The sequence below is a fragment of the Engystomops pustulosus genome, chromosome 11 (genome assembly GCF_040894005.1).
Source record: "Engystomops pustulosus chromosome 11, aEngPut4.maternal, whole genome shotgun sequence".
Lineage (NCBI taxonomy): Eukaryota > Metazoa > Chordata > Amphibia > Anura > Leptodactylidae > Engystomops > Engystomops pustulosus.
Window position 1 is genome coordinate 62,677,170 of NC_092421.1, and position 14,764 is coordinate 62,691,933.

The 14,764-nt window shown below is 45.6% G+C and overlaps 1 protein-coding gene across 1 annotated transcript in view; it reads right to left on the reverse strand.

Annotated features, from left to right (window-relative positions):
- LOC140106773 (alpha-2-macroglobulin-like) overlaps nucleotides 1-14,764 on the reverse strand; it is a 67,231-nt gene that overhangs the window by 12,640 nt on the left and 39,827 nt on the right. The window contains exons 22-26 of the mRNA XM_072131397.1: nucleotides 7,566-7,617; nucleotides 6,519-6,602; nucleotides 5,916-6,092; nucleotides 4,754-4,838; nucleotides 1,343-1,499 (exon numbers count right to left, since the gene is read on the reverse strand). Of these exons, the coding sequence (XP_071987498.1) occupies nucleotides 1,343-1,499; nucleotides 4,754-4,838; nucleotides 5,916-6,092; nucleotides 6,519-6,602; nucleotides 7,566-7,617 (555 nt within the window). The remainder of the gene's footprint in view (nucleotides 1-1,342; nucleotides 1,500-4,753; nucleotides 4,839-5,915; nucleotides 6,093-6,518; nucleotides 6,603-7,565; nucleotides 7,618-14,764) is intronic.

A 14,764-nucleotide genomic window follows, 5' to 3' on the forward strand; every position in this document is an offset into this window, starting at 1 on the left:
GTTTCGCAATTTGTTTTTCCATTTTGCACTGAATTCCACCGGGTTTTTGGCGCACGCGATCGGATTGTGGCGCATCGGCACCTTGTTGCATGCAACACAAATCGGGGGACGTGGACGTCGGACAACCCGACTGATTCGGACAAACCGCGGAATTTATAAAGCAAATTTTGTCGCAAGTTCAGCACTCACATGCATCAGGAAGAAGAAGGTGAACTCGCACAACGCACGTCAGGGATTGAGACGGGACGGGTAAGTAAATGTGCCCTAATGTGTAAAGTAGTTTAGCTCTAATAGTCATTTTTGTGCTGTGCATTTTGTTTCTTTACCAAAAAAAAACAAACCTCTGATTCCTTTATGTGATTTGTTTGGGATAATGCACATGGCCATAGGATACATGGCCAATGCCAAAGATTCCCCAATAAATGGTCATTATTTCCATGCAACAGTCATTATTGCACACCTCCACAGGATAATTATGGGTAGTCCAATTAACGTTGGTACAAAGCCCTTTTAGGTATGTGAGCTTCTGTTTTTTTTTCTCTAAGCTCTCATAGCTTTTTATTTTTGTTTACAAAGATGTATCAGGGTGTGATGCACTGGGAAGCTGGAAAAAATTCTAAATGTGGTGAAATTAATTTAAAAAACACATTGGCGCCATTTTCATCCGACTTCTGTTTCTATAGATTTTACCATACAGTCCAGCGGCATCTCTCCTTTTTATGCTTACGGGACATCAACCACCAGGATGAAGGATTATAAACCAAGTACACTGACATACTGGTGTGTGCCCCCTCTGTCAGGATCTGCTATTTAAGATTCCTATGCCCTTGGTTTTTTTTTTAAAAAGGTGTGAAAAATTGTGCAAATTAGACTGACTCATGACTAAAAAAAAGGGCATGGTAAGCTTAAAAAAGAGTAGATCCCGCCAGAGGATGCACACACCAGTATGTCAGTGTACTTGGCTTACAATCCTTCATCCTGGTGCTATATGTCCTTTAAGGTCACTACAATCATAGAGATACCATATTCAAATAGTTTTGTTATGTTAATTCCCTACAAAATATTGTGGTCTGCAAACCTTATCTGTAGGTCACCTGTAGGGTCAGGTTTATGAAACTAATCCCTAGACATTGCCCTAAAGAGAAGGCTGACATCTATGGTAGGACTATCGTACATTTCATGTTCTAATGGATAAGACGGCCAAAGTTTTACATAGTTACTCCTGGTATTTTAGCATAATCAATCCTAATAGATACAAGGGATACACCGTTGTGTTTTTATATACCACTCAGATATCACCATCATTTGTTCCCTATATGTCATTTCTTCTCTTGCTCTTTACCTTCATAGCGTTGTTAAAGAGATAACCAAAATTCTCGAAGCAACCATTACTCTTCTGTCTCTGGGTAAGCCAAGTAAGAGCTTGATATATGTGCCCATGATCGATGTAAATGTAAGGTTGGGCCCTGGCAAATGACTTGAAGACAAAGGCCGTCAACCTGTAAAGAGATATAATATCTGAAGAGTAAAGATTTATGGTTCAAAGAGCCATTGAGTGATATGTTATTTCTGACAAAACAACAAGAAGACATCCTGATCCTGTAGATCTGTTTTAAAGAACGTCTGCAGGATCAGAAATGACCCAACATATAAAACCAGCATTGTGTAGGGCACTTCATAAGATTTATTCTCTTTCTATGGGAGCTGCCATTTGATATGTAAATGTTCTGTGGTAGGTTTGCTGGTCCAGCATGGGAAATCTAGCGGTTTGGAGGACCTCAAATTCATAATTTATATTCAGTAGGCATTCTCATATTTTCTTCCAAACCTCCATGTTTTCTCATATAAGAGGCGAAAGAGGCCAAAAGCACCACAAAAGCTCAGGGATCCATTTCTAGTGTTCTTAACATGCATACACCTCCAAAGGCATTGGTGGTTTAGACAAACCTATTGGCATTATTAAAGAATATAAACTTGATAAAGGAGGTGGACTGTCCACCTAAAAGTGAACTGAAAGGACACAACAAGTCTAGAGATCATTGATATAGATGGAAACTTTGTAATACTGCACTACACCTGCGGGGGTGCTGTATGGGAAACTGAGCAATCTCCAGTAAATTACACAACTTGGGGGTTCCAGAAACAGGGAACATTCTACTAATCTCATTTCAAGAGACCCTTCTAATAAACGATGTAGTCATAAGCAGAGATATTCTAGAACTGTGATTGTGTCTCTAGAAATAAATACTGCCTAGGCTAGGTTTATTCCAGTGGTGAAAATGTCTGAAAAATCTGTACTGTATAAAATAGGACGGTATAAACGTTCCTAAAGTCGTGTGTAAGGTAAAGAGACCCTCATGCTGTATCATAGAGTTAACGTAGACCAAAAAACGTAGATAAATGCCTGACTGGGTCCTCAACCAAATTGGACAATCATCACAAAAAAGGCCTAGAGGTGGCCTCACTAAGACCCATTGGTCAAAACGAAGTAAACTATATGCAAAACCAGATAACTTTATTTTTGTATGCTTTAAAAGAAATTGTGAAAATACCTCTACACACAGATATTTAAAAATCTACAGAAAGTAGAGCCAGCAATATGGAATTTTTATATTAGGGTTATATAGGTGTATCCTGGGTGTTGTGGATCGTGCTGGTTAGTTATTAGTTTATAGTTTCTTACTTGGGAAGTGATATGTTATTTCCATCCAGTGTGTCCATTTTACCATATTTATTATTCTCATACGGTGTGTCTCTTCACCGTGATTTGAGTGAGGAACACTAAATGATTTGGACACTAGGTGTCACTGGTGAGTGTTTTTTTTTCGTAGTTTTAGTTGTTTGGGTTTCTGGCGTGTGCCTAGGAACATGAATGAACAATGGAGAGTGACTGAAAAATTGTTGGGAGCTAATTCACCTCTGAATTCAGTCTGCTGAGGACGAATTGTGAATGGACACACTTCTAGGAATATCTGGTTAATTGAATGAATGAAAACAGTTACTTTGTAACAATCTCTACAACTACGAAAAAATAATCACCAGTGACACCTTGGGGGTCATTTACTAAGTGCCCGATTTGCGTTTTCCCAATGTGTTACCCGAATGTTTCCGATTTGCGGCGATTTTTTCCTGAATTGCCCCAGGATTTTGGCGCACGCGATCGGATTTTGGCGCATTGGCACCGGCATGCACGGGACGGAAATCGGGGGCGTGGCCGAACAAAAACCCGACAGATTCGGAAAAAACACCGCATTTTTTTAAAAAAAAATGTGTCACGAAACTTGCACTTACCTTCACTAGGAATAGGCCGGTGAATTTCAGGGCCTCAGTGCAGCAGCGACACCTGGTGGACGGCGGAGGAACTACCTTAGTGAATCCCGGCCGGACCCGAATCCAGCGCAGAGAACACGCCGCTGGATCGCGAATGGGCCGGGTAAGTAAATCTTCCCCCTTGTGTCCAAATCATTTAGTGTTCCTCACTCAAATCACGGTGAAGAGACACACCGTATGACAGTGGTGGCAAACCTATGGCACAGGTGCCAGAGGTGGCACTCAGAGCCATTTCTGTGGGCACTCAGGCCATCACAGAATAGACAGAGGTCACCACACAGGAACAAATCCACCACATCTTCCTGCAGTCCCAGGCAACTTAAGAGATGCTGCTCTTAGCGCTAATTTAAAGCGACACGCTATTTAAAGCAAACATTGGCTGTTTGGAATTGTGGGAAAAGTGAGAAGGTTTGGACAGGGCTGCAGTATTTTTGAAAGTCACCATTCTTCTTCTACAGACCCTGGAGACCCTGGATAGAAGCTACAACGAGAGTCTGAATATGCCCTCCTTCTTTCAACTGTATTGGTGGCCTCAGGGGCTGATACGATTGAAAGATATGGAAGAACATGTAACAATAAGTTACTGCTTAAAATACCATGTTGACACTTTGCGAAATATAAGTTGGTTTTTTGTATTAGTTTGGGCACTCAGTCTGTAAAAGGTTCGCCATCACTGCCGTATGAGAATAATAAATATGGTAAAAGGGCACACTGGATGGAAATAACATATCACTTCCCAAGTAAGAAACTATAAACTAATAACTAACCAGCACGATCCACAACACCCAGGATACACCTATATAACCCTAATATAAAAATTCCATATTACTGGCTCTACTTTCTGTAGATTTTTAAATATCTGTGTGTAGAGGTATTTTCACAATTTCTTTTAAAGCATACAAAAATAAAGTTATCTGGTTTTGTATATAGTTTACTTCGTTTTGACCAATGGGTCTTAGTGAGGCCACCTCTAGGCCTTTTTTGTGATGATAGCGTTAACGTGGATTAGTTGACTGTTGTAAGAGGTTTTGCAACAAGCAATTATTTGAAAAATACTTTCGATATGTCCTTCTTCACTTACACATTCACACAACCAACCATACACAGATGCACATAGGGGGAGATTTGCCACAGCTTCTTGCGCAGGGCAAGAATTTGCAATTAAAGTGGCGACTACTTCTCCCCCAGGCCATGTTGGCGTGGGGGGGTGGAGGGGGGTGTAGAGCGGTGCCGTGGCCGGCCAGCCATTCCAGCCCTGTGCCTGCATTATTTTGAAGAACCTGCAAACTTTTGTCACCTGCGATCTACGCCAGGTCCGGCCAGGAGCCACAACGCTGGCCGGGTACATAAAGAGGTCTAAGCTTCTTTATGTATGATAAATCTCCCCCAGACACTCACTCACACTCACAGCTTCCCACCCTACCATGTGTTTCCTGAATGTTGACTCCTTGGTCCAAATGCACTGTAGGATCCGTCATGGTGTTTATAAGCCAGCTGTCTTTGATACCCTGTATAAAAATATTAACAAGAAGAGGTAACGTACATAACCACAGAAGTTAGACTTGAGGCTTTACTTATTAACAATACTAAAGAGATGGGCATTCAGGTTATGTTTGAAGGTCTGGAAAATGGGGGGACTGTATGACACATCGTGGTAGAGAGTTCCAGAGTATGGAGGAAGCACGGGAGAAGCTCTGGAGGAGGTTGTGAGAAGAGCGGTTAGAAATAGAGTGATGCAGAAGGTCTTGTGAGGATTGGAGATTACATGCGGGACAGGAAAAGGTCAGACATATATAGAATAGAGGAAAAAGAAACCAGAGCTTTTGTGGGGCGCTGACTTTACACTTCCCAAAAAATTCAAATACCTTAGTTTAGCCAAAAAAGTCGGTACCTTTTAATGTACTTGTTAAAATACACAAATAAAAGTAATACACAAGTTAAAAAGCTTAAATGCCCATTCGTGACGCGTTTCGGGTGCTCGACCCTTTCTCAAACATAGGACAATGATCATTGTGAGTTTATTGCAAAGGGGCCTACTGAGGCTCTGTGGCCCGGGGCCTACTGAAACCTTGAGCCGACCCTGTATAGAGGGACGGGTTGTGGACGGCATGGTTAGTATTTCGTTTGTTATAACTTTTTATAATATTAACAATAACTTTTTCCAATATAGTTTCTGTATCAATTCCTCATGGTTTTCTAATTCTCTGCTTCCTGTCATTCAATAGGAAGCTTCTATGTTTACTTCCAGAGGATAAAAATCTGACCATGGTTACTCAGGTGCACAGCTCGTTATAACACCCAGCTCTGATTACTCTGTGTGATACTAACGAGCCGCGCACCTGTGTGACCATGGTCAGATTTGTGTCCACTGGAAGTAAACTTAGAAGCTTACCATAGAATGACAGGAAGCAGAGATGTAGAAAACTGTGAGGAATTTATACAGAAAGTATATTGAAAAACTGTGTAATTTTTTTTATAGTACAAACAATAACATTAATTTGCTGAAATGGGAACAGCCCTTTAAGCGTTAAAGTAACCAATCATATAAGAAGAGTTCTAAAAAGTGAAGGCTGCAGTTCTCTTACCTGTGCTCAGGTAGCTCAGGGCTTTAGCTTCTATCTCCGGTGTAAGCTGATTTGTCTTATTGAGATACTCCAGAATATAGATATTAGGAGTGAACAGCACCATGTTTTGTTCTCCGCATCCAAATGGTAGTTGAAGAAGATTCCCTAAATTCTGCATTGATGTTCCCATGATGTCCCCTATGAAGAAGAAGACCTTTGTCATTTCGAATTAGAATAAAGAAAGGACATACATTCTGTAAAATAGTCACTAGGTTTGGGGCCCTAAACCAGCTGCCCCAGTGCCATAATCAACTTGACTTGGTCAGCCACATGATCAAGTCTAGAGGTAGTAGCCCGTTGGTTCCTTGTAGTGAAACCCAGATCCATTTACAGGGTTAAAGGGCACAAGGGGAGGTGGAGTCCATTCAGTTGCACACTGGGTTCCCACCTGCAGTATTACAGCTGGATTCAAACTTTAGCAACAAGTACCAGGAAGCTGCTACCAAGGCAAATAAAATTATAGGATCATTTTAAATAATAACATTAGTACTTTCTATTCGTTAATAAAATACACCTTATCTATCCTAGTAGCATTGAACTACTGGGGACAACATGGAAACTTACCAATAACAGAGAAGTAAGCATGAGGAGATCCTTCCACTACTTTTCCAGGTAGTTTTACTAAAATTTGCTCAGAAATATCAGCACCTGAGTATAAGATTTTTTGATTGAGTTAATATTATTACATAAGTACAGTATATTTGAGGTACTTAATATTAGCATACATATTATATGATGTAATATCACTTTACACAGTGTTGGACTGGCCCACTGGTGGATCCGTTGATTCTCTGGTGGGCCAGTCTGACACTGTGTAAAATGATACTCTACATGTAAAGTAATATTACAGGTAGTAAGGTCTATTTCTTAGGGGATGATGAATCGTCGGTCTGCAGAATATTTTTATCTGTTGGTCCAAGGAACACTAGTTTGTCACTTATTTTGCATGACAATTGTCAGAACTCACTAATGCTTGTTGCAGTGTTCTGAGTTTTAGCCATAGCCTGGGCTGTTTGCTGGAAGCCTTGATTGACAACTGCCTTGGAGAGTCTTTTGCCTGGGAAAGCTTTCATTTTAGAATTCAATTGTGTATCACCTGTGACTTGAGTGATGGATGGCCAATCCAGTCAACTGCTCGGGGCGGTGTCCTTGAACTCCTTGCTGGTTTTACTAGTTTTCTCTTGCTATTTCTGTCCCATTGCTTTTACTATATTGTGTATTTGACTTCTGCTATGTTAGTTGACCATTCTCATATTTGATTACGTGCTTCGCCGATATATTGAATTTGACCCGGTTCTTTTTAACTTTGCTTGTCTGTCTGTTATCTATTCTTTGTCCCTCTCTGTCTGGGCACCTTTCCTGTGCTCTCAATCAGTGAAGGATTGTCAATCAATAGGGTTGTCCCTAACCAATAGGGTTTTTGACGCCTCTCCTCTATCGTGACAACAAAATTACTTGATGTTACTTTGCAAATATTATTTTTTTTTAATGTCCGTATGAATTTATCTTTATTTACATGCATTTTTATACCACTTGCTATTACTAAAATCTGTATCTGAGAGTTGCAACCAATTCAATGATATACCACTATGTAAAGTCTAACAGAAGTACCTTTCCCACAAATCATAGCATTCTGTATCTCTTCTTTTTCCACACCCTCGGGCTACAAGTGGCAAAAATATAGAAAAGAAAGTAGAGAGATTTTCATAAATTACAAACATATTTATTCTTACGATTACAATATAATAAATACATTCTGCATTATTTGTTTCATCTGACATCTAAGTTTACCCACTGTTGCAAACTTTGGGTATAATTCAACACATTAGGGCACATTTACTAAGGGCCGTGCACCAGTTTTCTTTTTTTTTTTAAAAGTATTTATTTTTGCAAATTTTTGGAAAATTTTTTTTTAACAATTGCAATAAACAAACCAAAGAACAAGATTGTCTGTTACATACTTTCTTCCCCACAATACAGAATAATTGAATAGCATCCGTGGTAATGAACAGGATCTTATTGCGTTTCAATATTAGCTAAGGGATATACCGCGATAAGTGACAGCAGATATTGTAACCAGACATCTTGATACAACACAAATAACTATTGACACAGGGACAATCAGTCACACACACACACACACACCAGCACGCTCAGTCTCCTTCATCATGGAGAGGAGTATATATCACATGTGATTATAAGGCTGTATGGGGAGTCTCGCACCATCTGGACCAGATGCGGTCAAACTTCTGGGGACACTTCCTGTTGACATACAGGGACCGGTAGTGGGGAATGACGCTGTTAATAAGTAATATCCATCTTTTTAATGGAGGGGGCTCCTGGTCCTTCCAGGTCATCACCACCACTTTTCGGGCGTAGTATAGGACAAACCTAAAGAAAATTTTGTCATAGTGGCCATTGATGACTTCATTTATGATGCCGAGGAGACACACAGAGGGAGACAGTAATCGTGGGAAATCAAAGTGTACATTTAGGAACTCCAGCACTTCGGACCAGAAGACAAGAACCCTAGGGCAGGACCAGACACAATGCAGGAAGGATCCGACTTCAGCCTGACAGCGAAAGCAAAGATCATTGGGCATTGCTCCCATGCGGAATAGTCTAGCAGGGGTGAAGTATACTCGATGGAGGAATTTAGATTGGATCAGGAAGTCCCTCGCACTCACTACAGATGTGAAGTAGGACAGTTCGACCTCCCTCCAGTCATCATCCGACAGGTCAGGGATATCCTGTCTCCAGCGTTCACAGGCTCTATCAAACGGTCTGGACTTTTGCTCTTGTAGGAGAGCATAGCACTGAGTGAGTGGCTTAGGGAGGTCCGGGGTACTCATCAGAGTCTCTAGTTTGGAGAATTTCACTGTCAGGCCGAAGGAGCCGAATTGGGCTTTGAATGCGTGTCGCAATTGCGTGTAATGGAAGCTGGCCGTATCGGGTACAGTATGTCTCTCCCTTAACTCGTGAAAGCTGAGTAACTCTGCTTCCGGAGATAATAGCTGGCCTACAAATTTCACCCCCGCCGCCCCCCACATTGTCCAGCCCGGGAGGGAGAGGAAGTGAGAGAGCCACGGATTGAGCCACAATGGAGTCCTAGGCGAGAGAGGGGGGGGGCCGTTTAGCTCTACCAGGGATTGTGCCCTACGCCAGCACACCGCTACCGTACGTAGGGGGAGTGGGGTATCAGATGGGGACTTATACCTGTACAGCCAGTTTGTAAGGGCCTCGTAGGAACCGACCAGGGCACCAGCCAGTGCAGTAGCTGCATTACCCATGTCTATATCTATCCACCACTGGGCATATACTAGCTGGGAAGCCAGGTAATAAAGATACAGATCTGGGGCAGCCAGTCCACCCCTAGACTTGGGAGCCTGAAGCAGCGCTAAACTGAATCGCGGGGCGCTACTCTGCCAGTAGAAGGACCTGAGAATGCCGTCTAAGCGTTTGAACAGACTCTTAGGGAGCAGTATAGGACAAGCATGAAAAAGGTATAGAAATTTGGGGAGGAAGATCATTTTGAATATATTGATACGTCCGTATAGGGACAAGGGGAGAGTGGACCAGGCTTTTAGGCGCGATTCCGTTGCAGCTATCAGGGGTGTGATGTTTAGCTCTGTATATGCCTGGACCTTGCGTGACACCTGGACTCCCAGATATTTAAAGGTGGACACCACCTGGACTGGGACGGGAAGGGCGCGTACCCCTATATCTGATAAGGGAAAGAGGGCCGATTTGTCCCAATTAACCCGGAGACCTGAGAACCCCCCATAGCATTCTATCAGGGACAGAAGGGATTCCAGAGAGGGGCCCACATCCCCAAGGTATACAAGTGTATCATCAGCATAGAGAGATACCTTTTCAATGATAGAACCTCTAGCAATGCCCTTAATGCTATCAGAGTGACGGATCGCCACAGCAAGGGGCTCAATGGCAAGTGCGAAGAGGAGGGGAGATAGTGGGCAACCCTGTCTAGTGCCCCTGGCCATAGGGAGAGTAGGTGAGATATTAAGATTGGTCCTTACCCTAGCCCTAGGGTCGTTATACAATAACCTAACCAATGCTGTGAAGCGAGGGCCAATACCCAGCCTGGGCAGGAGGGTCCACAAATAGGGCCACTCCACAGAATCAAACGCCTTGCAATTATCTAAGGATAATATAAACCCAGGGTCTGAAGACTTCTCTGCCTCTGCTACATTCAGGTGTAGTCTTTGAATATTTATGTCAGTACCCCTCCCTGGCATAAAGCCTGTCTGGTCTGGGTGGACCAAGGATAATATTACTTTATTAAGCCTTGTTGCCAGAATTTTTGCTAGTATTTTGACATCTGAGTTTAGGAGGGAAATTGGACGGTATGAGTCGGGATGCAGAGGGTCCTTACCAGGCTTGGGAATAACTACAATAAGGGCCTCTCGCATGGAGTCAGGAAGGGAACCGCTGTCGAGCGCATCGGAATACAGGCTAAGGAGATGGGGGACCAGAGTCTCACAGTTATCCCTATACCACTCACCTCCCAGTCCATCAAGTCCAGGTGTCTTACCGGGGGGCAATGATTGGATGGCCAGTTCCACCTCCTCCGCCGAGAGCGGGGCATCAAGCTCCAATGACTGTGCCGGTGTGAGCCTCCAAAGTGGAAGACTGTCAAGGAATCTGGAAATCTCGACGGAAGAGGCGGACAATCTGGAGCTGTAAAGAGAAGAGTAGAATTCGTGAAAAACCATGTTTATGGCCCGGGGTTCTGTGTTCAAGGCTCCGTTACTGTCAAGGATAGATGGAACGGATGCACACGGACGCTCAGCCCGCGAGAGATATGCAAGCAGCTTCCCATTTTTATCTCCAAATTCAAAGATGGACGCTTCCCTGGCTTGCAGGCGCTTGCTGGTGCGCTCCTTCACTACAGCTAGATGGTTCCTCTGCGCTTGGGCCCAAGTCTTTTTATTCCCCGGAGTAGGTTTCTCTAGATATTCCTTTTCTGCAGTCACCAGTGCAGCGGTCAGCCTCTCCTCCTGCGCATTTAATAACTTCCTATGGCCAGCTACACCTGACATGAATGCTCCCCGCACTGAGGACTTGTACGAGTCCCAGACTAGAAGAGGATCAGGATGGGTTGAGTGTACATCCCAGAACTCGCTATGCGCTGCCCTAACAGTACTCTGGACCGCTGGGGATAGGAGCCAGGCCGGGTGCAGGCGCCATAAGCGGGAGTCGCTGGGGGGGCCTATAAGGAGACTGATAAGCAAGGCGGAATGGTCAGATGCACTGCGCGGGCAATAGGATACTTGATCAACGTGCTGCAACATATCAGGGGAGACAAAGGCCAGATCAATCCGAGAGAAGCTCTTGTGCACAGAGGAATAGAATGAATATTCTCTCTCTTGAGGATGTTTACTACGCCAAACATCGGCGAGGTCTAGAGAAGTGAGCCACTCATTCAGACGGACCGAGCCTGTGTCTAGGCCGCTTGTGCGATCCAGGGAGGGATTAGGGACTGCATTGAAGTCACCAATGCAGAGGATCGGACTAGGAGGCATAGAAGCAAGTTTACCGGAGATTAGGTGCAATACAGCTGGATCAAAGGGAGGTGGGACATAGACCGACACTACAGTGAAAGTAAAGCCCCACAAGGCACAATGTATGACTACGTACCGGCCAAAGTGATCCGGTGCTACCTGTATGACCTCTATGGGAAGCGCTTTGGATATGAGTATGGATACTCCCCTGGCGTAGACAGAGTAGGAGGAATGATAACCTCTAGCCACCCAGGCCCGCTTCAGAGAGAGGACCTTCTGACCCGTAAGGTGTGTCTCTTGGATACATACAATGTGAGGGGCCTGACGCTTAATGACGTCTAACATCAGAGCCCTCTTGAATTTGGAGTTGAGTCCCCTCACATTCCAACTCATTACCTTAAGTGAGGACATCTTAGCGGAAGGGAAAGGGGTGTGGGGAAGGAGACGTGAGCAACCAAGCATTCATCCTTTCATACCACAGAGACATAGACAGACAGACAACAGTGAGCATAACAAATATAACCAGAACTGTACTAACAATCCCAAGAATATAAACCCCCTGTCTAACACCCTAACAGCAGTAGTGCAGACCTATACCCAATAACAATCAAAGAATAGAACAGTGGTCCCTAACTCAAGACAAACTTACACCATTTGTCCCGGGACCCCTAACCCTCAGAGTATATATAAACAGGAGGTATTTAGGCAGCCATGTTTAAAGAGAGCAAAGGAGGGGATAAGGGAAGAGTAATATGTAGAGGGGAGCGGTAAGAGGATAAGGGAGGGGGGGAGTAGGTACAAAGAAGGGGAAGGGGAGGGGAAAGAGAAATAAGTGCCATATGTGGCGCACAGGCCAAATTGACCAAAAGAGATAGCACATCAGTTATGGGGCACCATATACGAGGCGTGCGCCCCAATGTAAAGCAATATTAGAAAATTAGAGCAATGATTTAGGACCCCTAAGCATCAATACAGGACTAAGTCCAGCAATGTCATAGCTCATCAGATAAAAGGATATATGAGTCCAGTCACTCAGGAGGTGCGGGCCTTGCAGCGGGAGCCCGTGGAGCTGCATCAGCCCAGTGAAGTGCTTCGGTTGGGCAGGTGAAGAATCGAGTCTTCTGTCCGTCCACAATTCGGAGCTTGGAAGGATACATCATGGAGTATTTATACCCCTTGTCACGGAGACGGGCACGGACCTCAGTGAATTGTGCGCGTTGTTTCCTGACGGATGCAGAGAAATCAGGGTAGAAGGACACTCTGCTGTTGGCATAGAGGATTTCTCCCTTGGTACGGACAGCCCTGAGGATAGAGTCCCTGTCCCTAAAGTGCAGCAGCCGGGCCAGGAAGGGTCTTGGATTGCCCCCTGGGGGGCCAGGGCGGGATGGCACACGATGGGCCCTTTCCACTGTGAAGAACGGGGAAAAGGTATCTGCAGGAAGCAAATTTTTGAGCCAATTTTCAAAAAAGGATACCGGGTCAGACCCCTCCACTTTTTCGGGGAGGCCAACCACTCTGACGTTGTTCCGTCGCAGTCGGTTTTCGAGGTCGTCCGCTCTGTCGATGGATGCAGACATTTGGCGCTGAAGCTCTCTTATCTGTGTCGGCATAGGCCTCTGGACATCTTCCACCTCAGATATTCTGCGCTCAGTTTCGGTGATTCGCTCTTTAGCTTTATGGACATCGTGTCTTAAAAGAACAAAGTCCTGTCGCAGCTCATCCACCTTGGTAACCAGTTTGGATTGGCACCCATTAATGGCCGCCAGCACCTCTGCAAATTTGCGGTCCAGTTCAGTGGCCACGTCAGGCGGATCAGCGCCCTCTTCATAGCTTACAAGCTGTGGCGGGCTCTGGGAGCCTTCAAAGAGGGAGGGAGAGGAGTTTGGGGACCCCTGAGGAGAGCAGGGCTGTGTGCGGGAGAATCTCCCCAACTTTTTGGCAGCGTTCGACTGAATCTGTGCTAGAACGGCTTGTGATGTGGAGCAGTCCTGCGCATCCAGGGGTTCCAGGGACTGGAATGGAGGATCTTCATGGACGGATTCATCATCCGATGGAGGCGCAGACACCCCGGACGCTGCTTTGAGCAATTTAGCCGTCTTCCTCCGGTTACCCATGGCGTCTGGGCAGAGGGGGCCAGTGATAAACAATCGAGGAGCCTAGCGTCCAGTAATTAGCAGAAATAGAATCAGGGCCCACGTGGGAAATTGCAGCGGCACTGCAAGGGTTAATACAAAACAGAACCCGGGCAGGGGGTCACTGGGAGTATGGAGGACTCAGTGCTGGGCTGCACAGCTTGGGGTCCCCAGGTGAGAAGTGGGCAGCAGCAGGGGAATTACTTCCCTACCTTACTCCTGGCTGCAGTCCGGCAAGGGAGAGGTTAACCCTGCGCGCCTAGGCCTCAGGCAGCGCAGGGGAGTCCAGTATAATGGCGCCTCCGGCAGGCTGCAGGGGTGACTGGAGCGCTGCCGCGATCCTTCAAGTGGGTCGGCGGCTCCGTATGTCCAGAGGCGGGGGGGGGTTTCCCTCACCGCTCCGGTGTGCAGCCGCGATGTCGGGCGGCTACGGTCCCGCCGCCGCGCTGGGCACGTGGGAGCTGCAGGAGCTGGAGTGCGGGGGGGCCGCAAGGAGCCGGGGACCTCCGCGATATCGGCACCGGAGCGTGGAGGCAGGTACCCGCGGCACCGGGGAGCAGGCTGGAGGGGGCACAGGTGGAGGATGGCTGCCTAGGGAGGGTGATGGGGTGCCGGGTCCCGGGAGCTCCGCGGCGCACGTCCTCCTAGCTCGGCATCAGGCCACGCCCCCCCGTGCACCAGTTTTCTGTTGGACTTTGGTCGTTGTTACTGCTTGCACATGAATTTAAGAAGGGCGCGTGCCATATTTGTGTCGCACACAACCGTATTGTGGCACGGCTCCACTATTCTTCACACAACACAAATTTTGTCACTAAAATGGGTGTTCCGGTGCTCAGTCGGTTCATGCGTTACATTTATCAGGAAAACTCTGACAGAAGTGTGTCGCACGCCCCACGTTTAAGGTGCACCAAAAAAAGATGGTGCACCCTGTTAGGGCAGTGCAGGGAGTGCCAAATTCATGAATAACATGCACCACAATTTATGAATCTGGCGCCCTCTGCACAATACACCGGCACATGCACATAGTTCTATATGCACTGTTTTAAGTAAATGTGCACCATTAAGGTATGAGTGTCCATCACCTAGATATGTGCCAGCTCTTGCAGAAATGTATACAAGAACCCTCCCAGGAGCTTTGAAGGTCCTTCAAAGGTCC